This window comes from Bos taurus, chromosome 9, assembly GCF_002263795.3.
Source record: "Bos taurus isolate L1 Dominette 01449 registration number 42190680 breed Hereford chromosome 9, ARS-UCD2.0, whole genome shotgun sequence".
Taxonomy (NCBI): domain Eukaryota; kingdom Metazoa; phylum Chordata; class Mammalia; order Artiodactyla; family Bovidae; genus Bos; species Bos taurus.
The window spans coordinates 33440758-33465698 of record NC_037336.1 but is presented as its reverse complement, the minus strand read 5'-3'; the positions used below and the strand labels follow the sequence as shown (position 1 = coordinate 33465698).

General features: G+C 39.5%; 1 protein-coding gene across 2 annotated transcripts in view; it reads right to left on the bottom strand.

Annotated features, from left to right (window-relative positions):
• ROS1 (ROS proto-oncogene 1, receptor tyrosine kinase) overlaps positions 1-24941 on the bottom strand; it is a 118328-nt gene that overhangs the window by 16605 nt on the left and 76782 nt on the right. The window contains exons 32-41 of one of the 2 annotated variants that reach the window (XM_024996960.2): positions 21367-21535; positions 20260-20377; positions 17092-17282; positions 15067-15150; positions 11242-11374; positions 9797-9959; positions 8434-8498; positions 7420-7549; positions 941-1038; positions 524-727 (exon numbers count right to left, since the gene is read on the bottom strand). In XM_024996960.2, the coding sequence (XP_024852728.1) occupies positions 524-727; positions 941-1038; positions 7420-7549; positions 8434-8498; positions 9797-9959; positions 11242-11374; positions 15067-15150; positions 17092-17282; positions 20260-20377; positions 21367-21535 (1355 nt within the window). Of the gene's footprint in view, positions 1-523; positions 728-940; positions 1039-7419; positions 7550-8433; positions 8499-9796; positions 9960-11241; positions 11375-15066; positions 15151-15173; positions 15803-17091; positions 17283-20259; positions 20378-21366; positions 21536-24941 lie in introns of those variants that run through there. The other variant, XM_059890144.1, reaches the window with a different exon arrangement.

Genomic DNA, 24941 nt, shown 5'->3' with positions numbered 1-24941 from the left:
TTTTTAAGTTACTGGATACATCTTTACATTTTGAGCAGCTCTAATCAAAAGTTTGGAGTCAACAAGCAAAAATGAGGGGTTCTATTCAAATAATAAAGAGCTGTCCAAACCTCCCTCATGTCCTAATCTTTTGAGATCTATGATTGAAATTCTGCTTATAAATTAATGACCAAACATCCCCAAATAGTAGGCATTTGGACACAAACTTGGACATTAATTCATAGGTGCCAATTCCTATTAGTCATAGCCTCTACATTTTTGAAGAGTAGTAAGATAGCTGAAGTAAACAGATCTCTTGAACACACACCAGTAAGCTAACGGATCAAAAAGAATTGGTATAAACCGCTGAGACCCAGGAATAGCCCCTTCTTACCCTCTAGCTTTCACTTTAGCTTAAGGAAAATCACTCAACCTCTATGGTCTTGTGTTTTCTCACATACGAAACAAGATGACCTTTTAAGGTCCCTTCTGGCTCTGATATTTGATGGTGCTGCCCACGTTTCCTGGTGCCCTGTAAGCTCACCATACATCAGACTGAGTAGTGAAGATTCCATCCATCAAACTTTCTGGAGCCATCCACCGAACAGGGAGCAGACCGTCTCCTCTCTTCCTATAGTAATCGTTTTTATAGATGTCCCTCGCGAGTCCAAAGTCCCCAATTTTCACTATCCTTGATGGACTGGTATAGTCTTTCATGGAGACAAGGCAATTCCGAGCTGCCAGATCCCTAGAGCAGAAGCTATATTTAATAATAATAATAACAATGAAGTTCCAGAGATCAGACAAGCAACACTAGTAGGTCTGCAGAGAAGAGAGATTTTAGTAGAAAGTATTGCTGTCTTGAAGGAATGAAAATGTTAATTATCTTAAGTTTCACCCAAACTAAGGTGATTATTGTGTCAATATTCATAAGAACCCGGTATCCAGAAAGTCACTATACCTGTGAATGAAGTGCATCTGCTCCAAGTAGACGCAGCCTTTCGAAATCTCTACACATAGGTCCACAAGGTCAACCAAGGTGAGTAAAAGACCATGAAACTGCAGGAAACAAAAGAAAAATTATAGGCACTTTTCCAGTTTGCACTATATATAAATATGGCTGGGCTTCCCAGGTGGCATTAGTGGTAAAGAACCCTCCTGCCAATGCAGGAGACAGGTTTAAGAGACATAGGTTGATCCCTGGGTCAGGAAGATCCCCTGGAAGAGGTCATGGCAACCCACTCCAGTATTCTTGCCTGGAGAATCCCATGAACAGAGGAGCCTGGGGGGTCCATAGGATCGCAAAGAGTTGGACACTACTGAAGCGACTTAGCATTCACACATTCATATGACTGCATATATATGATGTTTTAAAGGAATTTCTAGCTACAGTTAAGGAATTCAAACAGAGGAAAAGAGCTATATTTATAGGCTTTCCACCAAAATATACATAAATAAGACTATGTTTAATAAGCTAAGGCAATGTAGAATCTTCATTGGAAAGCTCTTAGGGTGTTAGTCAAATGGACTATGCTAAAACCCATTTCTGCTACTTACAAGTTGTGTGAACTTGCTTACAGGGCTTAACGCACTAAACAACTTTCTCATGTATAAAATGGGAACAATAAGACTGATTGTGCTGGATCTGAGATGAGATATGTAATCTGGTGAGACATACTAGGAACTTAATAAACAGTAGCTGCTCTCATAAGTAGTAATTATGATAGTTTAATTATTGGCCCAATGTCACACAATAATGTCCATCATGAGAATGGGCTTGTTCTCCAGATAAGCCGCGTAGAAACTGTGAGCAATCCTCTGTTTCAAGGTCACAGATTACTCCTCTCATCTAGGAGAACCAGCACAAATGCATAGTTGAGCCTGTACTAGCTGCAATGATTTCTACATGAAAAAAGCCAGTTGGAGTTTTTATTAGGACCATATGGAAAAAATTCAAAGTCCCTTCCTGGAGGCTATATTCATATGTCTGTTCCTTACTATTTCCCTGAAATTACCCTATTTCAAGCCTTTATCATCCCTATCTGACGCTTCCCAAACTTCCCATGTCTCCAGCCCCCTGTGCTTTAATTAGCTTACTTTGTTGTGACCCACTGCCTGCAGAATCTACTAGAGACCCCTGAGCACAGCCTCCGTGGAAGCCCCAGGCTGCACCAGCCTTTCCTCATATCTATTTATTTTCCATAGATTCTCCTCCCACAATCTGTGCTTCGGTCACACTGGGCCATTTGCAGCTCCTTATACCTGCTCTGCATTTCTCAACCTCTGTACATTATTCCTGCTCTCATTTCTGGAAGGCCTTCCCTATGCTTGATTTCCATCAACATCCTTCACTGAGCATCTCAAAGGATTCACAACCTTGAAATCCCTTGATTCCTCATAGACGGGTGCTCTTAAATATTGTTCCCTCTGCCGCCTCTGATAAGCTCATGTCTTGTCCCCAGAGTAGGAAGAATCCTGATGATCTGGGACTCAGTATTGCCATGATCCCACTCAACCACACCTACATCTTATAACTCGACCCGATTTTACTCCCAAGAATCTGTCTGTGCAGCCCCTTCATGGTCTACCACATGCCTGTCTCACAGCCTTGTGTCTGAGTCCTGCTGGGTGTCCTCTCAGGTTCACTGGCTCCTCGACGAACAGAACTGCTTTACTCCTGGCAAAACCTACTCTACTCTTGAAGACATTCTTCCCAGAGAATCCTCCTCCTGAATGACAGTCTGATGGCTGGTGCCTTGTTCTCTGCTGACGGATTTTCAGATGCTCCTTGCCTGCCTGGATCTCTAACTATAACTTACACCTATTAGTCCCTCTGACAACCTACTGGGACACCTCATCACCCCATGTCAGGCCTCTTTAACTCCAGATGCTACCCTGGGCATCTGTCTTCTCCTGCCAACTCTCCAGATGTATTGAATCTCTATCTCAGTCTATCGCTAGTCAAAGCCTTTTATAACTCATACGGGTGTAGCTTCAGAAACTGTTCTCTCGCACCTTGGTAGTGTCCCAAATAGAAGACCTCCATCATGCACCCTTCTTGCATCTTCCCAGTAGGTGACATCTCTCTCTCTTATCTGAGCTTCAGCAGCATATTCTCTACTCCATTCTAATAAACCTTCTACCTTATATTCTACCTTAAATGAGTTATTCACATGTGACTTACCCACCCTACCATACTGGCGAGGTCCTTGAAAGCAACTGCCACATCCCCCACTGCTGTATTAAATGAAATAAATATGCAGCAGAAATTTCATGAATTGAATCGTATCTGGCTATGGATTTGTATTATAGATACAAATAATAGATTTGTATCTATAGAGCTTTTTTTGATAGAGCTTTTTTTTTTTTCTTTTTTCACTCTTTTTTTTTTTCCACTTTTTCTATCTTAGTACATTTTAGAATGTTAGTTCTATCTTAGAATGTCAACGTTAAAAGGAGCTGAGAAAGTTTTGGATTCAATATTCCATTTTACAGATGCAGAAACTGAGTGTCCTGAAAATGAAGGACTAGCCTAAGGTTTATAAACCCAGTTGCAGTCAATCCTTAGGCATTCAACTCAACAAAACAGTCTCAGAGCAGGGATGGGGAGAAGGATGCTTGTGCAAATCTAGAAAGGTGCCTCTGAGTACCCTCTGTGAAGAGATGGCTGGCCCCACGTGAACTTAGGCTGGTAAGAGCTTAGAGCCTATAGTGCTCTGCTGCGGACCCCAGACCTTAATTCTAGCACTGAGCACCTAAGGGCATCCTGTCCTATAGGGTCCTGCAAGGGAGACAAGCATGGAAGCTGCCTGGGTAGCCAGCAGGAAAGACAACAGAAGGACTAACGTGCACTTGAAAACCGATCATCGGAGCCACTAGGACACTAGCTGAATAGGATTCATTAGAGAAAAGCAGCGCTGTGAGTTCCTTCAGCCCATCTTCGTTGTCTCTTCTCTCTCCAACAAAAAACTAAACGAAGAAATCTACCAAGAAACTTTCTTATTAACGTCTCTTCCCAAACCTTACTAAAGTGACCTTGTAAAGGGAATATTATAATCTCATGAGGATGAACAGATGAGAATAGAGCACAAGCCAACGTTTTGGAGGAAGGAAAGCAGATGGAGGCATGGTCATTTAGCAGAGCCCATAGAAATGAAAGCTAGCTGCCTGCAGAGAAGAAGGCAAGAATTAAGAGATTTATTTTTTTTACTATGCTGCTACTAAGTCGCTTCAGTCTTGTCCGACTCTATGTGACCCCATAGACGGCAGCCCACAGGGCTCCCCCGTCCCTGGGATTCTCCAGGCAAGAACATTGGAGTGGGTTGCCATTTCCTTCTCCAATGCATGAAAGTGAAAAGTGAAAGTGAAGTCGCTCAGTTATGTCCGACTCTCACGACCCCATGGACTGCAGCCTACCAGGCTCCTCCATCCATGGGACTCTCCAGGCAAGAGTACTGGAATGGGGTGCCATTGCCTTCTCTGTTTTTTCACTATAGAACCCTATAAGTACTCTGGAATTGAAGGCAGTAAGTATCTCTGAATGCAGGGGTGAAGAGTAGGGTGAAGAGCAGGGTGAATACTTAAAAGCTTGTCTATGAGCTAACTAGAGCCCCTCACTGCATCAGGAGGCTTTCCTCTGCAAACCGCACCCCCACCCCACACACACACATACACACAGAACCAAAACAATTCCAGGTTCAAAGATACCAGTCATGCTGAGGCTCTGTGCTGAAAATGGAGAAGGGAATTAAACAAGCATCCTCATTCCGAGCCTTCAGACCCCTCAGCTCTCTTCCCTGCTTTGACTCTCTGAACTGAGGCTCATGCATTTACTGCCCAAGCAGGAGACCAGCAGACTCCTCTCTGGGGGAAACTGGCATATGCCAGGGAAGACATCCAGATGCTGTCATTAGGGGACCCCAACAGAACAGCAGGGTCCCACCTGACAACAAAAGGAAGCTGCTTGGACACATAGGCTCCAATCAGCTTCTTAGGGCTCACTATTAAATATGCAGACCGGCCACAAATTACCACACATTTGAGAAAAGCTTCTCACATTACAAACAGATCCCAGAACAAAGAGGCAAAAAGGAAGTCAAGACAATGTAGGAAGCAAATTAACACTTTAAAAAAAACACTATAATTAGTATCCTAGGAAAGATAAAAGAAGATTTTGCATGTATGGAAAAATCAGAATACTATTTTAAGAGGCAGTCAAAATATAAGAATGAGTCTGTGTAAAATTAAATTTTTAAATTCTATTTCAAAGCTGAGGAAATATACCAGAATTGAGAGCAAAGATGCAGAGTAGAAAATAGGAGAAAATAGTTAATAAAAAGATAAAACAAAGATGACTATTATCCAAGTAATGGGATTTTTAGAACAAATAAATAAAGAAAACAAAGAGTTAGTTGCCAAAGAAATGATATGAAAAAATCCCAGAACTGAAAGTCATGATTTTCCAGGCTGAGCATCCAGATGAGTAAAAAGTACCACAGATAAGGAGAAGTTCCTAAAATTTTCCAAAGAGAAGGGCAAAAAAGCAGGTCACTGATCATTTGTCCAGGAATCAGAATGGCATAAAAGGTTTTAAAGACAATCGTAGAAGCTAGAAAACAAAGACAAAGAGGATTTAGTTTTGAGGAAAAGGGATTCTCAACCTAGAACACAGCAGATCATTAATCCAGTGTGAGGGAATGAAAAAGAACATTTCCTCAAAGTGGAAAAAAAAAGAGATTTTTGCCTCTTGTGCTTTCTCTTTTCTAAAACAGAATAAAGTCATGGAATTGAGGAAATAAGGGCCCAACGTGGAAATTACCAGGGTAAATGTGAAGGAAACCCCTGGATAACAGCACTGTAGAGACCCGAAGACAAAGTGCCCGTATCAACTCCATGAGGGAAGTGTCCAGGGGAAAAATTGGGAGGAGCTGGATTATCTGATACATTTAACCATGTTGAGAAAGGATTACAATTCTGCCAGAAAGTCTAGGTATATAGAAAGCTAAGCAAATGGGGGGAAAGAGGCATTTATTAAACTACTCGAGAAAAATCACAATCATAGTATTTGAGTATCTTAGCAAATAATAATTAAATAGGCATAGCAATGTAAACCTGCAAAGGTGATTTATCTGCAAATTGGGGTGACTGTCAAAGAATGGGGAAAATGAAGTTTTTCTATGTGTAGAGCTGATGGGGCTGGGCTGGTACATGACTACTTCTAGTCAAGAGTAGTAGTCATGACTACTCTTAGGTTAAATCTTCGCCTCTCATGGTAGACAGTCAATAGATTTCCCCCAAGGCTGAAAACTCACTGTGTACCATATACGCAGAGCACTTAGGAACGCAGAGGTAAACACCAGAAGGAATGAGCAGACACCTATTTTTCACCATAAACCTTGTCATATAGTTCAGTTTTTTACGCATATAATGTGTACTTTGCTGGGTTTCTCTAGTGGCTCAGACGGTAAAGAATCTGCCTGCAATGCAGGAGACCTGGGTTCGATCCCTGAGTTGGGAAGATCCCCTGGAGATGGTAATGGCTACCCACTCCAGTATTTCTGCCTGGAGAATCCCATGGACAGAGGAGCCTGGCAGGCTACAGTCCATAGGGTGGCAAGAGTCGGACACAACTGAAGCAACTTAGCACGCATGCACGCACATGTACTTTGATAGAAATAAAAAGCAGAATTTTTAAAACTACAGATTTAAATTTCAGTTATTTGTTTTGTCTCAGGTGTTTCTCATCTGAGACCTAAAGCAAATTCCATAGGAGCTGAGACACCACCCCCGTCCCCGAGCCTGATTCAACACGCAGGTCACAGGATTTCCAGCGACCATCTGTGCGGGGTGCTGCTCTCGGCCTGGGGGAGACGGGGACGATGCACTGGGGCTGCGTGTTGTAAGAGGAACCCCAGAGCAGACAGGATCTCTTAGCATGATGGTAGGAAAAGAGAAAGTAAGGAGCTGGATGGGGGGCATGAAGGAGGATGCATGACATCAAGAGATCTGTTTTTGAGATGCCTGTGAAAATCCATACGGAAAATGTCAGCTGGGGAGGAACGTATAACCTAGTACTTGGTAAAGAAATGAGGGCTGGAAATTTCAAGTTGTGACATAAAGGCAGGTAAAATAACTACAGAGAAACTCCACACAGTCTCTGTTCTTGAGAGAACATGATTCTGGCAGCATGGTGGTGGTGGGGAACCTATTTTTCCATTAGATACTAAAAACAGGCTCAATCAGCCAGAAAAGGCCAGACATTAGCCCAGGGTTCTAGTTTGAGTAATCCAACATGAAGTAAATACAAGAATTTTTCTGATGAAAGTCGTCTAAATTTCTACCATCAGGCAAAACTGCAGTCTATTGAATTTAAAAGAAGATTAAGAGGAACTTAAAGGTCATCTGCATTACCAAACCAATAGTGTGGACCCCACTTCCTACCGGCGTCATCCGGGCTTTACGCAAATAGGTAAGAAGGTCTCCTCCTTCCATCAGTTCCAGGATAATGTACTGGGGTTCGTTCAGCAGACAAACTCCAAGCTGCTTCAGAATGTTGGGATGATTAAACTTGCTAAAAGGTGGAAACAGACAGGCAGGTTGACATGTCAGCGACAGAAGTCTTGTGAAGGCCTTTGTGAAACAGCAAATCTTTATCTCTGATTTCCTTTCAACCCCTGATTTTTTTCTCCCTCTAATAAATGAAAGCCTCCTTTTCATGCCTGCCTTACAGAGGTAATATTGCAACCCCTAGTGGCCAAGGCATGTGCATAGAATAGGCATAGTTTCAGAAGAAGTGGCATTTATATCAAGTATTTTATGTTTGGGGGGGGGAAAGTAACTTTAACTAATACCTTTCTTCAAAAGACATTTTAAAAAACACTACATTTTTGGTCATGACAAATATGAAATAATTCTCTCCCTTTTAGAGAAACAATTCAGACACGCAGTTTTGGCTACAATTGTTTTCTCAAGAGGTCAAAGCAAATAAGCCCCAGTCAAATGGTCAGAACCCACAACCTGGGACCCTGTCGACCACCGCCTCAGGGTTATTAAAATGTACCTGAGTCGTTTTCATTACTGTCAACTAACTCTAACTTGAAGACAAGTTTACCAAGACCAAGGATACTTGACTTATGATTACACATTTAGAAAAACATAAGCATATTTAAAGCTTATCAGCCTCAGAAATCCCTTGCAAAACATGCTTCTTATTGGAGGTAAAAGAAAAGACCTATTGTCTAAGGACTGCCTGTGCCCAGACTCAGAGAATCTATCATAAAAATCTATTCTACAGAATACTTGTCACTCCAGACATACTTCCTTTTAAATTTCAGCCATGCTTATTTTGAACATAATCTGTTATGTCAGCTGATTTTGAAAGTTAAAAATCCACAAATCATATGTAAAAGCTTCCTACCCATACCAAGGGGAAATTATTTCAGAACTGCCTAATACCTCATCAGATGTGCTTCCTTCAGGAATTCAATCTTCTCCTGGTCTGTGGAGCCCTTCTTCAAAGTCTGCATAACATAAAACAAGCCAGGAATCAGTATAGCAGACATTTCTGTGAGCTAAGCAGGTTAATGGAGACAACCTTTGTTTTGTATCTTAAAAAACTATGTTCTCCAATTCCCCAGCCTTTCTTGCAAGCAAGGTGGTCTGGTCATATGACTCAGTCCTGATCAATGAAATGTAAGGAGTAAATTGTTGAGGAGGTGTGTGGAAATTTTTTACTTTCCTGAACATATACATCTCACACTATCCTCCCCCTTTCCATATCCTGAATGAAGATGTGATACTTGATTCTTTGGCAGCCATCTTGGAACCATGAGGCCCCACTCACGTACAAAGTCGAGAGAATTTCAGATACACTCGCTCTGGCTTGACACAGCGCTATACCAAAGCCAGAAGTCATCTTGTTATGTAAGAAAAAGAAACACTTGTTTAAACCACTTGAGATTAAAGTATGTTAAAATGCTATCAACTGGAAATGGAGAGAATTTTGCAACTTCTCTGACAATTTCTCAAAGCAATAAATTCTTAACAAACAATAATCAGGATAATACTCAATTACATAAAAGATACGTCATCTGTTGATCAAAAGAAAGTTTAACAAAAATACAAGAGTATATCCAGTGCTTCCTTTTAACTGCATCAAATACACTATGATGAATAATTTTGTAGTACAGGGGTCAGCAAACTACAACCTGTGGACCAATTCTAGACTCTCATCTATTTTTGTATAGTTATAATCTGAAAATAGGTGTTTCATTTTTATTTTTCTAGTTTTATTGAGGTATAATTAACTTGTTACATTTTGAAATAGTTGGAAAAAGTTATAAAAAAATAAGAGGACTGCATAACACATGAAAATCATGTGAAATGAAAATTTCCATTTTTATAAATAAAGTTTTACTGGAACACAACCACAGCCATTCATTCACATATTGACTGTGGCTGATTTCACACTGCAGTGCCAGAGCTGCATAGCCAGAACTGACACCATCTGGCTAGCAAGTCTAAAATATTTACCATCTGCTCTAGCACCAAGCACCGCAGTTCTCTTAGAGTATATTTGAAGGGGAAAACTCTCTGCTGGTCTTAGCGAATTAGTAACCTCAGAGGTAACTGTTCATAACAGAACTTATGCAGGAAATGGAAAAAGTACTGTGATTTCCGTAGCCATGGATAGACTTCTACCTTCTCCTAGTCATCTTTTCAGTCAAGATCACTCCTTTTTTCTCATTGTTATATTTAAAATAAGTCCCTGTCAATAATGCAGACATAACAAGCCGAGGAGTTAAAAGAGCCACATTACCTTCACAGCTACTTTGGTTTCTCCACTTCCAACGCCTAAGATGTCTACCGCTGTCCCTTCGTACACTTCTCCAAAGGCCCCACTTCCCAGCAAGAGACGCAGAGTCAGTTTTCCCCGAGGGAAGGCAGGAAGACTTTCAATCTCCTCTTGGGTCGGAAGAGTACTGGAAAATAACGTTATTTTTGGTCTCCCAAAATGCATACGGTTTATAAGTGGATGTGGGTGTTAGTGTTTGAGAATAAAAAAGGAGGAGAAAGGGAAGAGAAATCTCATGGCTTGGCAACACTGTAGTGCCTTCAGTGTGACATGGTGTTGTGTCTACATTCCTATTCCAGTCCTATTCCACCTTCTAGAATATTCCTTCTGTCTTCTGAAACCCAGACAGAGTGGATTACTTTACTTCTAGGCAGCTTCCTTTTGATAACATGCCTGTGAGTTCATTGCCTCAAAATTTTTCACTGTAGTTTGTTTTGTTAAAATTATCAGCTCGTATTTTCTTCAGGTCACCTATTTGTATAAAAAGCTATTGCAAATGAGTAATAAATACAGCTGGGCTCATGAGCTCAAAGCTTTTACTTTACTTCATACACCTAATCTCTCATGTAATACAAAATTTACTATGATTGCAACATCATTTCTTGTCCATCAGATTAACTTTTAGAAAGTCAAGTTTCTCACTTGGAATATTATGAGCAGGAGAAAATTCATCAGCATTAAAAATGCTTTGAGCTTTTAAAAGAGAATCTTGAAAATCAGATACACTGCATATTTTCTCAAGGAAAAGTCATCTCTGAAAAGCATATTTAAGTCACCTCTGTGTCTACTCCAAGTCCTGTGTTCTTATGTCTTTAAATAAATTTCTAGAAACAAGGCCTATGACTATATACAATCCTTTTTGCATGGAGCATAATATAGTGTCTGTCTTTTAAATGAGACATTTAAATATTGTCTTAAATTATGATGACAATGGAAGTTAAAACCTCATATATTTTAGAGAAGTTTTGTAGACAATCACCATACAATTTCTGAAAACAGAAAAAAATTGACTTAATAGCACACACAAGAGAATCCGTCTCTTCTTATTGAATCAACCATATTACCATCTACTCCCTTCCACATAGTATTTATCTCTTTGTTTTACTTATTTTTAAATTATGTGCTAAAACACTAGGAAACATTTGATTTTTGTTCATGCTTCTTAGGATAGGATAACAACATAATTTGCCATCCATCCCAGGTCACATTTGAGAATGAAAGGGGATGTTATTTTTGAATATGCCAGAAAAATGAGCATAAACCAGGACAGTCCTGGGCAACGTGGCACTCATGAACACTCTTTTTAGAGTAGCCCACAATAGGATCACAGAGTCCAACACGACTGAAGCGCCCTAGCATGCACACACTCTTCATCTAGGTGTCCCGTAATGCCAGCACAGGTTACATACTGTATCGCATAGCAGGCGTTTGCCAGCCCCACTCCAGTGGCCAGGCTTCGAAGTTCAGCCAATTCTTTGTCTTCGTTTATGAGAACCGTCAGCCCTTCCTTGGGAGTGCTTTGATTCTTTAATCTATGCCAGACTATCAAGAAAAAAAAGCATAATTTACCAAATGAAATATTGCTTTCTTTTTCTTTAGAAAAGGCTGCTAACAATACATTTTTAAAGTTTATACTGAACAACATTATTGATAGAATAACCAAATTTGATTGAAAAAAATAGGCCCATAATAGAAAAACTAACTAAATCCAGGTAAAAAGTCATATGAAAAAGTATAATTTATACCACATCACATTTTATCTCACTTCTCAGTGTAAATCTTAATATATTTCCGATTGCTGTTATAAACACGTGGAAGTATCTTACTATCAGAACTTATTTCACAAAATCACTCATAGTCTAGAATCAAAATAAACCAAAGCAAATCTGCATTATAATTGTTAGTGAACAAATTCATTTTTGAATCCAGATACATCCAGGTTATTCTCCTCAGCAGACCTAAAGGATGCTTTCTATATAACGGCATGCTTTATTTTAAAATGCAGAGTACAGAGTGTATATTCATTGTTTTTCATAATACACATACTCACGTATATAGAAAGATTATTAGAATGAAATCTACCAAGTATTAGCAATGGTCCTCCCTAGGTGTGGAATCATGGGTGATTTGTATTGTTTTCTTCATACAACAGGCAAATATTATTTTATAACCATAAAACATGTTATATTTTTCAAAGATTAAAATACATATGTCATTAAGATTGCCCATCTATACTAGAATATTGACACAAAAGTTGAAAACAGTAAGGATGCTTTGCAAGATGATGCTTAAAATTTGAACTTTATTCCACAGTAGCTTCTGTACCCAACAGGTGAGAGTTTTACGCAAGTGAAATTTCATCTGAGGGACCACACAGGAAAAGATCTTAAGTACTTATGCTAATATAATTTTTCTAAACCTGAAATGCTCTTACCACCCATCTTTCATTTTTAAAGACCCAGCTCAAGACTCCATATCCTCAGGGATGCTGTCCAAGACCTCTGCAACCTCTGTTGATATCTCATCTCTGAACTTATAAGACCAACTGTGGTTCTCAGTCAGAATGGCTGTGTCACTGTCTTCTACATTCCATTTACTACTTCCTTTTATTGCTGTTTAACACATCTGTCTTATTTTACTTTCTGCACAGGATATATCTTGAAAGTGAAAGTGAAAGTCACTCAGTCATGTACAACTCTTTGTGACCCCATGGACTATACAGTCCACGGAATTCTCCAGGCCAGAATACTGGAGTGGGTAGCCTTTCCCTTCTCCAGGGGATCTTCCCAACCCAGGGATCAAACCCAGGTCTCCCTGGGTTCTTTACCACCCAGGTGGATTCTTTACCAGCTGAGCCACAAGGGAAACCAATATGTCTTACCTCCCCCATTAAACGACAAGCTCCTGAGGTCAGCAATTATACTTTTTAATTTATTTTTAATTGGAGGATATTTGCTTTATAATGTTGTGTTGGTTTCTGCCATTCAACAACATGAATCAGCCATAAATATACATATATCCCTTCCCTCTTGAACTTTCCTCCCACTCCCCATCACACTCCTCTAGGTTATCACAGAGCACCATTACAGCTTATTTTCCTTTGCTCCCAGTGTAAGGCTCATGTTGCACAGTAGATACAACCACTCACCAAAGAGTAGGCTGTTGATGCTTATTTTAAAATCTTTGTTTCAATTTTGTATTTATAAGTATTTACGAGAACCCTCAGCACAATTAAAATTTTTAAACAATTGGTATTTTCATTATTTGAATAACTCAATCTTTCCTCATGCACTCACACAATTCTACCAGTAAAACCACATGCACTATGACTAAAAGCAAAAGAACCAGATTAGCTTAGCTCTACTCAAAAATGCATGAGTTCCACGTAGAATAAAGACCTTTAAGTCCTGAGAAAGTCAGATATCCATGAAGTGTCTTGAAAGCACAATAGGTTGTCTGAAATTATCTCACGTTCATCCACTAGAGTCATGAGTTTAGACAATGATGTACAAGTAGGCAGGCAAAGGTCAGATGAAGGATCCTTCACATAATACTCCTTCCCAGTAGGAAAGCAGACAAATAGTCAAGCCTATATGCCAACTGCCAAATATACTACAGTCATATGCATAATTCTGGAGGGGCTGGCTTAGTGGCACAAACATCAGCTGTGCAGTACTTAGACTCCCTGGAACCACAGGTTAAAATCCTGGCAGGGTCAGATGAAATTTTTAGCTTTCCAAGTTAGCTGAAGGAATCATATATTCCATATATTGTCTGCTGTGGAATGTTTGAAAAGAAATCTCAATTCAAGTTTCAACATGCTAATAGCTATGACTCTAATCAGTTTGGGGAAATAATACAGATTTAGGACATGGAGTGAAATATTAACTTTCTTTATCCTGAGGGTTCAACTTTATGTTTGTAACTTTTCCTTAAACTTTTCCCTATTTATTAAAAAAAAAAAAAGAAGAAGTCCCAATTTCCTGACTATATGCTTGAGTGTTGGTTTCTGGTAAATATCATGTCTTTTTTGTAATGCTTCAGCATGTCAGAGGCTCATATGTTAATGACAGAGTGACTGTGTATCTTATAATCCAAATCAGGACATTTTAGGAGACTGAAAGAAAGTAGTAGTAATGACTATAATGGAATGATGGGGATAAAGCAGGATGTATAATCAACTATGATAACCTGAGAGTGAAAGTCTCTCGGTCATGTCCGACTCTTTGTGACCCCATGGACTATATAGTCCATGGAATTCTCCAGGCCAGAACACTGGATAGCATTTTCCTTCTACAGGGGATCTTCCCAACCCAGGGATCAAACCCAGGTCTCCTGAATTGCAGGCGGATTCTTTACCAGCTGAGCCACAGGGGAAGCCCAAGAATACTAGAGTGAGTAGCCTATCCCTTCTTCAGCAGATCTTCCCAACCCAGGAATCGAACCAGGGTCTCCTGCATTGCAGGCAGATTCTTTACCAACTGAGTTACCAGGGAAGCCTGATGTATGATAACCTGATAGGTCTAATGTTTAATCACCTTTTGGGGGCTTGTCCCTGTATTTTCTCATTATTAAATGTTTAAATAAAGACTTTTAAGACTAACGTATTAGTATAAAATTAGTGATGAGAAATAGCTAGCTTTCTATCAATCTAGCCAAACTGCTCTACTTTCCTGGTTATTTACAAATGAGCAGAGATTTGAAACAAATAGACCAGACATCCAAAAGTGAGAGTGAATGCTACAAGCCAGAAATGGATCTTCTGCAAGAGGCCCTGTTCATTTTAAACTGGGCTGTCTGCTTGGAGACCCAGACTATCCTGAACAAGGGTATCACTGGTCTCCCTTTAATCCTCCACTTTTTTTATACCCAGAGTTATTTTTCTTTTACTTTTTTCAAACTATAAGTTACAAACACTTGTTATATAGCCAATCTGTAATTCTGTTTTAAAAAAGGCTAGAAGTTGGTGCCTTAGCAAGTGGTTTTACCTAAAGAATACTGTGAAGTATAAATATGGATATACTTTTCATAAAATGGTTACCCCAGATTAGAAAAAAAAAATTCACAGGGTTTAGTGGTTATTGAAGCATAGCCAAAGGTAACATTGTGAATTTCATGAATCTATTTCATGTAGAAAGTTAATCAGATATAAATTAAACTCAGATAAATCAATTAATACGATCAAGTAAGCAGTTTATTACCTATTGATGTATTTTTAAATCTATTATACTTACCAAAGATTAATGGGATTGTAATAACCAGAAATATTCCAATTATAATAGTAAGTATAAAGCTTGTTTCTGGTATCCAAAAACCATCTAATAAAATAAATGAGAAAAAGAACATAATTCAAAGAGTAAAACTCGACTGCCTCAGTATTATGCCAGAATATGCCAAAGTTAGCCCCTACTGAATTTTTGCAAGCCAATAGTTAAACCATCAGTAGCTTGAAATCATCCATGGAGAGAGTATATTTACACTGTGAGTAATCAAAGTCAAGGGTTTTTTTCTCTTTTTTCATTTCCAGTGATCTGGTTTCCAATATATCATTGGGATATACCCACCCTATTTTCTACTTTAAAATGGTTGATAAAACATGAATAATCTTTTTAATGAATTTGGGACAAAGAAGTCTCAACTTTCATTTATCATATAGTTGGGAATATCATTTCCTCTATAACGTCTTCATATACATTTAATTCCATGAGTATTTAACCGAAGAATATAAACATGAAAACATGATGTGTGTGTGTGTGTGTGTGCTTGCTAAGTCACTTTTGTCTCATGGCTGACTCTGTGGGACCCTATGTACTGCAGACTGCCAGGCTCCTCTGTCCACGGGATTCTTGAGGCAAGAATACTGGAGTGGATTGATGTGCCCTCCTCCAAGGGATCTTCCGAGCCAGGGATCAAACCGACACCTCTCACATCTCCTGCGCTGGCAGGCGGCTTCTTTGCCACTAGCGCCACCTGGTGAAAACATGGCACCTGCTCTTAGTTTCACTGAGAAAAGAAGACTTGGGGACCAGGGCTAGGCAATCTATGGCATGCAGGCCACATGTGGCCATAGTAACCTGATTTTGCACTACTCATGAACCAAGAATAATTTTTACATTTTAAAAATATGATCAGGAAAAAAAGAAGATGCTACAGAGACCGAATGTAGCCTGAAAAGCTTAAAATATTTACTATTTGGTTCTTTCGGAAAAGGTTTGTGGAGCTCTTCTCCAGGTAACTAACTATAATACAAATAAGAATGACTTCAGTTTTGCATAGAGTAATGTGCTGTGTGTGTCTAAGGAGCAGCAGATAAGCATCACAATGGGTACTGATGGATGAGAAGAATTTCAATTGACAAAGTAAGGGAAAGAAAATCCCAGTTAAGGGCAAGTGGTAGGTGGTACAAGCCTGCATTTGAGGCTGAGGGAACATACTTCATGGAAGTTTGTTTGTTTGTTTGTTTGTTTGTTTGTTTACCAGTTTGGTATGGCTATAGCCGTAAGGATAAATATTGGGAAAGAGGAACCACAATCGAAGGGCAAATCATGGAAGGCCTTAAATGCCACAGAAAAGTTTGTACTAGCTTCTGAAGGCAGTGAATGGAGAGCCATTTCAAGATTTTCAGAGAGCGGTGCAGTGATCCAGCTTGTGCTTCAGCTGGATTAGCTGTCAGGAGTGGGGTTAAGCCAAGAGCACGGGCAAGAAGTGGTAGCTTAAGTTAGGAAAGCCAAAGTAGAAACAGGAAGAAGGGAACTTAGTAGATAGAAATCAAGATAATAAAGTCAACAGAACTTGGTGACTGAATAGAGGGGAAAATCAAACATGGTACTGAGATTTCTAACCTATGTGATCAGAAAGACGATGCATTATAAACAAAAATAGGCTACCCAGTGGAAGATGTAGATATTGGGGAAGAGACAAAGTTGAGTTTCAGGTGTGTTGTGTAGCAGATGAGAGAACCAGGAACAGAAAATAAGGCGGGATAAAAACCAGACTGCGAACAACCTTGGAAGTCCATCTAGGAGCATGGACTTCATGCAGTAGGCATTAAAGATCAGCTGACGGTTACTGAGGAGAAAAAGGACATGTTGATATTGATGTTTCAGGAAGCTCTCATCACATAAAATGAATAGTTCAATAGTTTCTATGGTAGTTTGGTGAAGTTATATAGTCACTCAATTACTGCTAATGCTGAGAATACATTTATCTTTATCTCTGAATCCTTGTAAGTTAGTATGTAGACAGACATGGTAACATACCTCCAACTAATGTAATATCCTCACTGATTCCACTATATTCACCAAACCCCAGATGATTTACAGCTGCTACTCTGAACTGAAATGTTCCTTTCAGGTTTTTGGACTTCCATGTGCAAATGCTATTACATGAGCCATTAAATGCCATCTTCCATGTTAAATTCTGGTTCCTTGAATCATTTGAAGTGCTCTTTCTGCAAAAAAAAAAAAAAAGAGCAGAATCATAAATACAGGAAATATACAAGACAATATATGTGTTATTTCTAGATGCTCATATATCATTTTAATGACAGAACTCCAGAGCGTCTCCTGTTGCACACTTTGCCCTTGATCTCATTCCTCTCACATGGTTTGGCTACAGAACATAGCAGAGTCTTATAAAGTCATCCCAGCAATGCCTGGAGCCAACCAACTCAGCCCATCTGGAAAATGACGAATAATCAATGGCTGAGAGACAGCTGAAGAGCCTCTTCTTACTACTGGAGCGTGCAAACTTTCTTCAGAACTCCAAACACATAAGACAATGATTTCATACTTTTTAACTGGAAATTTTTAAATTTTTCTTAATTTTCAGTCTCTTATGCTACCTATCATTTACTGATACCATATCTGGATAAAATACAGAACATAAAATTGAAAAAGAAAATAAAATAGTTCGGCTACCAAAATTATCATTGTATCTGAGATTCTGAGCCTCATTGCTTCCAATTAGCCTACACCCTACCTCAGTATCAGTCCTCATTACTCTCCCTAATGAAACATGGGAAGAGAACAGAGCTGGGTTCAAAAGACATACTAAAATGACTTTTAACAGAATCATAGACTGAAGGTAAGCTCAAGGCCTTCCCATTATGTCTTTTCTGACAATGACCTTTTCAAGTCTGAGAAGGTCTAAAACTTTTCAGACCACAGCAGTTTTAGGGCATGGTACCAACCCACAGTCAGCTTGAAGATAAATAATGGAAGCCAGTTCTGCTCCCACTAACTGAATGAGTGTCCTGAAAGAGTACCAAGGACAGCAAGAGCTGAGCCTCCAAGGGACAGAGGATGAGCTAGGACATCAGGAGGACCAAGACAGCAGCGATGGTTACAACTGTGACCAGCAGCTAAGTGTCCTTGGGACCATCCTAAGTAAAGCTGTGGGACATTGTTTCTCCTGCATCATGTGAAGCCTCATGTTGGGAACTGGCAATTTCAATTTTCAACCCAAACAACTCTGATCCAAAAGAAAGACCTTTAAACATGTATAAAGTGGTAAAACAATTATCCTTCAGTTAAAAATAAATACATTTTTTAAACGTATAAAGTGGCTCTTCACAGACATTGGCCACTAAGGAAGAGAAGGAAGACTTTTTATACTGGTTGAGTACCTTCTATTCACAACACATCATACAGGGGCTTTTCCTATGCTGTATCATTTCACTGAATCTTCACAACAACCTGAAGAGGTAGATATCATCATCTCGTTTTACAGATGAGAAAGCTCAAGTTCAAAAAAGAAATAGAGCAAGGATTTTAAATAGTCTATGTACTGGGTTGGCTAATCCCCCTCAAAATTCATGCCACCCAGACCTTGTGAATGTGACCTTGCTTGGAAACAGAGTCTTTTCCGATGTAATTAAGCCAAGATGAGATGGTCCTAGTTTAGGGTGGGCCCTAAATCCAATGACCAGTGCCCTCTTAAGAAGAGACACACACAAGGAGAACACATGAGACCACAGAGCCAGACTGGAGCGATGCATGTACAAACCAAGGAAAGCCAAGGATTGTGGCCCATCACCGAAAGCTGAGAAGAGGCAAGGAAGGATGCTTCCCTAGAATCCATCCTGCCAAGACCTTGACTTAAGACTTCCAGTCTCCAGAACTGTGAGAGAATATATATCTGTTGTTTTAAGCCACCTAGCTGGTGGTACTTTGTTCTGGCTGCCCTGGGAAACTCATGCAATCTACTCAGCTCCCAAGTGCATGCACTTTGCACTAAGACCACCAGTACACCATGAGCAAATACACACAAATGTCCTGACTGAAGAAGTTACTCTGAGATACTATGAGATCTTCTGAGATAGATGACACTTTATATTATTCTACAGTCCCTCTCCTGAGAGTAGAGACTTGGGGGCAAGGAAATGCAGAGTATTTACGGAGCTATGCACTAAACATGTTACTTAGGGGAATACACTGCAGTGCTCCTAGCAAGGCTATGGTTTGGCCTGGTTGGTGAACATAACTACAGTCATAGACCACCAAGACAGTTCTACAGGTCAGAATGTACTTCACTCTGCATTTTGTTTTTAAAAAGTACCAGACATTTCAAGAAGTTTTCAGTTAGAAATAAGCAAACATAATTCTCTAGTGTGAGCAGGAAATTTTTTTAAGGTTATGGGAATGCCAGAGCAAGATGAAGCAAAAATAGATCTAAAGCTCAAGTTGCCAGGACTATAATTATGGAAGTGACTTTTGTCCTTGGAGCTTCTTAAAAGATGGTTTCATAGTCCCGTGAGGGGAGTGTCTGTGGAATTTGGAATTCTCTCCTCAAGCTGGCACGAAATCAGCTCATCTGAGCCAGTTATGATTCACAGAGCTCCCCATACTGGCCGGATCTGAGGTTGCATATGTTCATCAGGTTTTCATCGAAGGCACAATTTTAGTCCCTGGGAACACACTACAAACTGTAACCTTGAAAATGGAGAGAGAATCCTGGGTTGCCTGTACACAACAGACCATTTCGGGTCTTGACTTGACTTTACCTTCTGAAATATACCAGCTCATTGTCAGTTCTCACTAGATCTTATTCATCTTTCTAAAACAAATCAGTCTCAGAAATTTATATACATACCATCATCTAACATCAAACATCAATTTAGCTTCTTAAACAGAATCGATATCAAGTAAATATTAGGTGCATGCTCAAAAGACTGAGTTGTTTCCACTGACAAGCTGTTGCAGATTTCTGAGAAGAATGACTATCTGCCTTGTAACTGAATGCCAAGGCTGACCACTAGGAATTGTGCAAAGAATGTAATGAGGCATGCAAGACCCTTAAACTAAAGATCCCTTATGTTTACTTATAAATACACATTCATAAATATTGTTAATTTTGATCTAATAATACCTTACAATCAACTGCTTAGGTCTTTGTAATTTACAAAGCACTTTTGTAAACAGACATACCTGATTTCAAGGATATAGTACATAAGTCTGCTTCCATTATCATCAGATTTTTCCCACTGTATTGAATTTTTACTCCCTTCTAATAATTTTGGAATCCCTGGTTTACTTGGGAGTCCAGCTTTGGAAACAAAAGAAAATTTGATTGATATGTTAGAAGTATAAAATATTCTGCATAACATCTTTCTATAGACAACATTTACTAAGAGAAAAGCCAAATACATTAAAGAAATATTCATAAATACGTTCATATGACTGCATATGTTTAATTGAGTACGTGAAGATTTTTATTAGTGACGGATTAGATAGATTTATGATAGGAGTAACAATAGATCTTCAGAGAAGGTGATGGCACCCCACTCCAGTACTCTTGCCTGGAAAATCCCATGGATGGAGGAGCCTGGTAGGCTGCAGTCCATGGGGTCGCGAAGAGTCGGACACGACTGAGCGACTTCACTTTCACTTTCCACTTTCATGCATTGGAGAAGGAAATGGCAACCCACTCCAGTGTTCTTGCCTGGAGAATCCCGGGGATGGGGGAGCCTAGTGGGCTGCCGTCTATGGGGTTGCACAGAGTCAGACACGACTGAAGTGACTTAGCAGCAGCAACAATAGATCTTAGCCTGACACAAAATAAGTGATGCAAGTAAAAAAGATGATTGTAAGATTTGGAGCATTTTCCACTGATTCTTACAGGGATCAACTTGGAGTTATGGTATAGCTGTTAAAACACTGGTTAATTTAATATACTTGTTAGATTTTTTATTTTTAACATCTGGTTGTAGTAGTCTATACGTAAATATTTGAACACCCAGTGACACTGTTTTCATTTACTTCTTACTACAAAATACCATAGCTAGACAGAAAATCAGAATAATGAAAGGTGAAATAATTTTTCCCAGTTTAGGATCCTGCAAAACCAGAAGAGTATTATCTCATTACTGCCTGTAAGAAACCCCTACCCCTTCTCAATTTCTTCAGTCAGTCTCTAAAGATAGTCATTTACTCTTTTAAGAAAAATCTCAACCTCTAGGATTAGTAAAGTAAGCGATGAGAAAAGAATTGAGAAATGTCCAGAGTTTCCCAAGTGTTGACTAAGTTAGTACTCACCTTTAGTCTTAAAACTTCCCGGAAGCGAGGTGCTGTTTGCTCCTGTCCTGTACACCACCACTGCTCGGACGTTATAGGACGCGTAAGGCTGTAGGTCTGTGATGTTACAGACATAAGCAGGACCTTGGCTGCACGAAGCTTTAACATGGTAAAACTCACTGTGCTTCCACTAGGAAAAGAAGTCTCAATTAACATTTTTGTTTCTTTAAGAAAAACTTCTTAAACATAGAAATTCAAAAGCCTATAGCAAGCATTAAAGCTTAAAGTTTATACTAAAATAAGAACTTCTTTATTATTGCAAGGTCCCAGATAGTATTCCCTTCCACCAACAGCAATTTTATTTTTTATGACAAGCTGTAAGTTACTTGAACAATGGTCCCGAGGATAAGTCCAAGGTGAGATGTGCACCTCTGACTGTTTATCATCGGGAGGATTATTTGGCTTCTCGGTATCCCTAATCATAGGCTTCTTTATCAAATCAGGATGGCTAAGGATGCAAATTCATAGCTGAAGGGAAATGATGGATTAAAACTGTGATATTTTCAAGTGCACACATTTGCTGATTTCAAAGTAGTAATATTTTCACAATATTTCACATTCTGAAGAGGTCCACAGTGACTTATAAGTGAAAACATTTAATTTTTCCTCCCCACACCCTCTTCAGGCATCTAAGCAACATTCCTTATTTTTCTACATAGGAAGCCTAGTTCCCTAAAAGAAGGAAATCTTTGCCTATTGTCACTCAATCACTAAGTAGCAAGGTTAGAAGTTAAATATAGGAAATGTTACTTTCATTTCACTGGGTCTGTAATTATAGCTATATTAAAATTTTTTCTCTGAAGCACTGCTTTTAAAGAATCTGTGTGTTTTTAAATATCTGTGTATTTTAAATAAGATACAAGATCCTTAATATCTTATATGAAAACGATGACTTTTTTCAACACACAAATAGGAGAAGACAGAGGATACGGCATTCTGTCAAGGGTTCTTCATGTATTTTCCCCAGTACAGTTTCCTAAGAAGATCAGTTTCCATAAATAAACCTTACTTTACATCTCCTTTTTCATTTAGCATTCACAAGGTCATGCCATTTCATTGGATGGGCACTTTATATTAGTTTTCTATTCAGTTAGAAATAATTCAGTATAGCCCCTTCAGGAAGTAGATCACCTTATTACAGAAAGAAAGAGGAACAGAAGGAACGAAAAGAAAAACCAGAAATGCTGATGTCAGAGACATTTCCTGTTAGACTCCTAAGTGTCTCAGTCTCACTGATTCATATAGCCTAATGAAATAATGCAGATGCAGAATAATATTTATTCTGAACCTTCTGAGGGGGGTGAGGGGGAAGGAGGAAGGGAGATGTTGAGTCCTGGCTGAAAAATTTTAGCCCTTTTTGGTCCTGCCTCCTTAATGCCTCCTTCAGTGAGTAGTCTAGATGGCCCAATATCCCACACCACTCAGAAATCATAAGAACTCCTTGGAATGTCAGGGAGATATTTGGCCAAGGGTTTTGCTAGAAAACTGTAGAGTATTGACCTCACCACAGCAATGAATGTTCTGGGCCGATCACTAACTTGTAGAGATGCCATGGGCTACCCCAGTAAACCTCAAGGGAGTTGGGATCTTCATTCATCATAGGCCAACAAGTGCAGGGGGGAAGGCTACCAGAGAGGATTTCCAAATTATTGAGCAAGGGTGTGAGGGAAATGGTGCAGACTATGTCTCAGAGACAGAAATTTCGGAAATGTCCAGTTCTGGTAGGGATTCCCCTGGACAGCTAAAAAAAGACAATTTTAATGAATTTTCATGAAAAAAATTTACCAAAGCAAAATTATTTATTCCTCCTCAATCTTAAATTGAATGTGTTCTTTTTCTGTGCATTATTATAATAAAGCATCTATGAAATCTAAAGACCAAGATAAAAGGTTAGCCCTTGTGCTCTAAGACTCTCATTTTTCCATGTAAGGAAAAGATGAAGACTGGAAGTTTATCTTTTTCTCCCTTTTCAGAAAGGAGAAGGGCGGAGGTGGAAAGGAACAAAAAAGATTAATTAAAATATGCATATTCACCTTTGCCACTCACCCCTCAGAGTTTCCGTGTGGAGTTACAAGACTATTTCTAACTTCCTACCATGATAAGGTAGGTTCAACTTGCTCAAAAGAAATAGACCTTCCAACTAGATGGCATCACCAACCCTCTCAGAACACAGCCTTCTACATTAGTACTTGTAGGTGATCATGCACGTAGAAGTTACCATCTTACATTTTCAGCTTCATGGTTTCTCAAGCGGTCTATCTAAAAACCTGTTCTGAGCAAGGGTAGAGGAGGTCTTGACACAAAAGCATCATATGAAACTCATGAGGACAGAACCAGGTGGCCCCTGTCTGCTGCCCCTCTCCTAAACTTTAAGAAGTGGGGTGGGTGGTGATGACTCATGTTCCTTCTGCAGAGGGACTAAGGAAAGCCTCTGTACCGATGAGTCAGCAATGAGGCAGAGGGTCCTCCCCTGCCCAGCTGTGATTCTGACTCATTGGGCCACCTGCCTGAGTGTCTAGCCTCTCATCAGTAACACGAGAGGCTGGAATCACCTCTAAGGTCCTTCGTCAGTTCACACCTTTGATATGGGAAATGAACTTTACATCCCTCCCCTTGACTTCAAGCTGAACCGCATTCAGTTCAGTGCAGTTCAGTCGCTCAGTCGTGTCCAACTCTGCGTCCCCATGAATCACAGCACGCCAGGCCTCCCTGTCCATCACCAACTCCTGGAGTTCACTTAAACTCATGTCCATCAAGTCGGTGATGCCATCCAGCCATCTCATCCTCAGTCATCCCCTTCTCCTCCTGCCCCCAATCCGTCCCAGCATCAAGATTTTTCCAATGAGTCAACTCTTCTCATGAGGTGGCCAAAGTATTGGAGTTTCAGCTTTAGCATCAGTCCTTCCAAAGAACACCCAGGACTGATCTCCTTCAGAATGGACTGGTTGGATCTCCCTGCAGTCCAAGGGACTCTCATGGGTCTTCTCCAACACCACAGTTCAAAGGCATCAATTCTTTGGCGCTCAGCTTTCTTCCCAGTCCAACTCTCACATCCATACATGACCACTGAAAAAACTATAGCCTTGACTAGACAGACCTTTGTTGGCAAAGTAATGTCTCTTACTTAAATAGATGTCCCCCAAAAAGATGATCCTTCAATTTTTCCAATTTAAAACTGAATTTTTATGAAATGACTATTTTCTAAATAGGTAACAAATCATCATAAACATGCTCAATGGAAAAAATCAAATTAAACTATGGTCTTGGTCTTATCAACTTAATACTTAGAGCAACTTATCACTGCTGTTTCTTATTTTTCATAGTTTTTATCTAAAAGTACAAAGATTCTAAAAGTACAAGACTCTAAAAAATATTTTATATAGTAAAATTTTAAAACCTCTGGGGAGCAACTTCATTTTTTAAAAAAATGAAGTCATGACCATATTGATTTGTTTTTACAAAACACTCCTAACCAGTCTTTATAAACACGGACACACAAATATATAGTAGTGAAAAATGCAATGTCACAATTATAA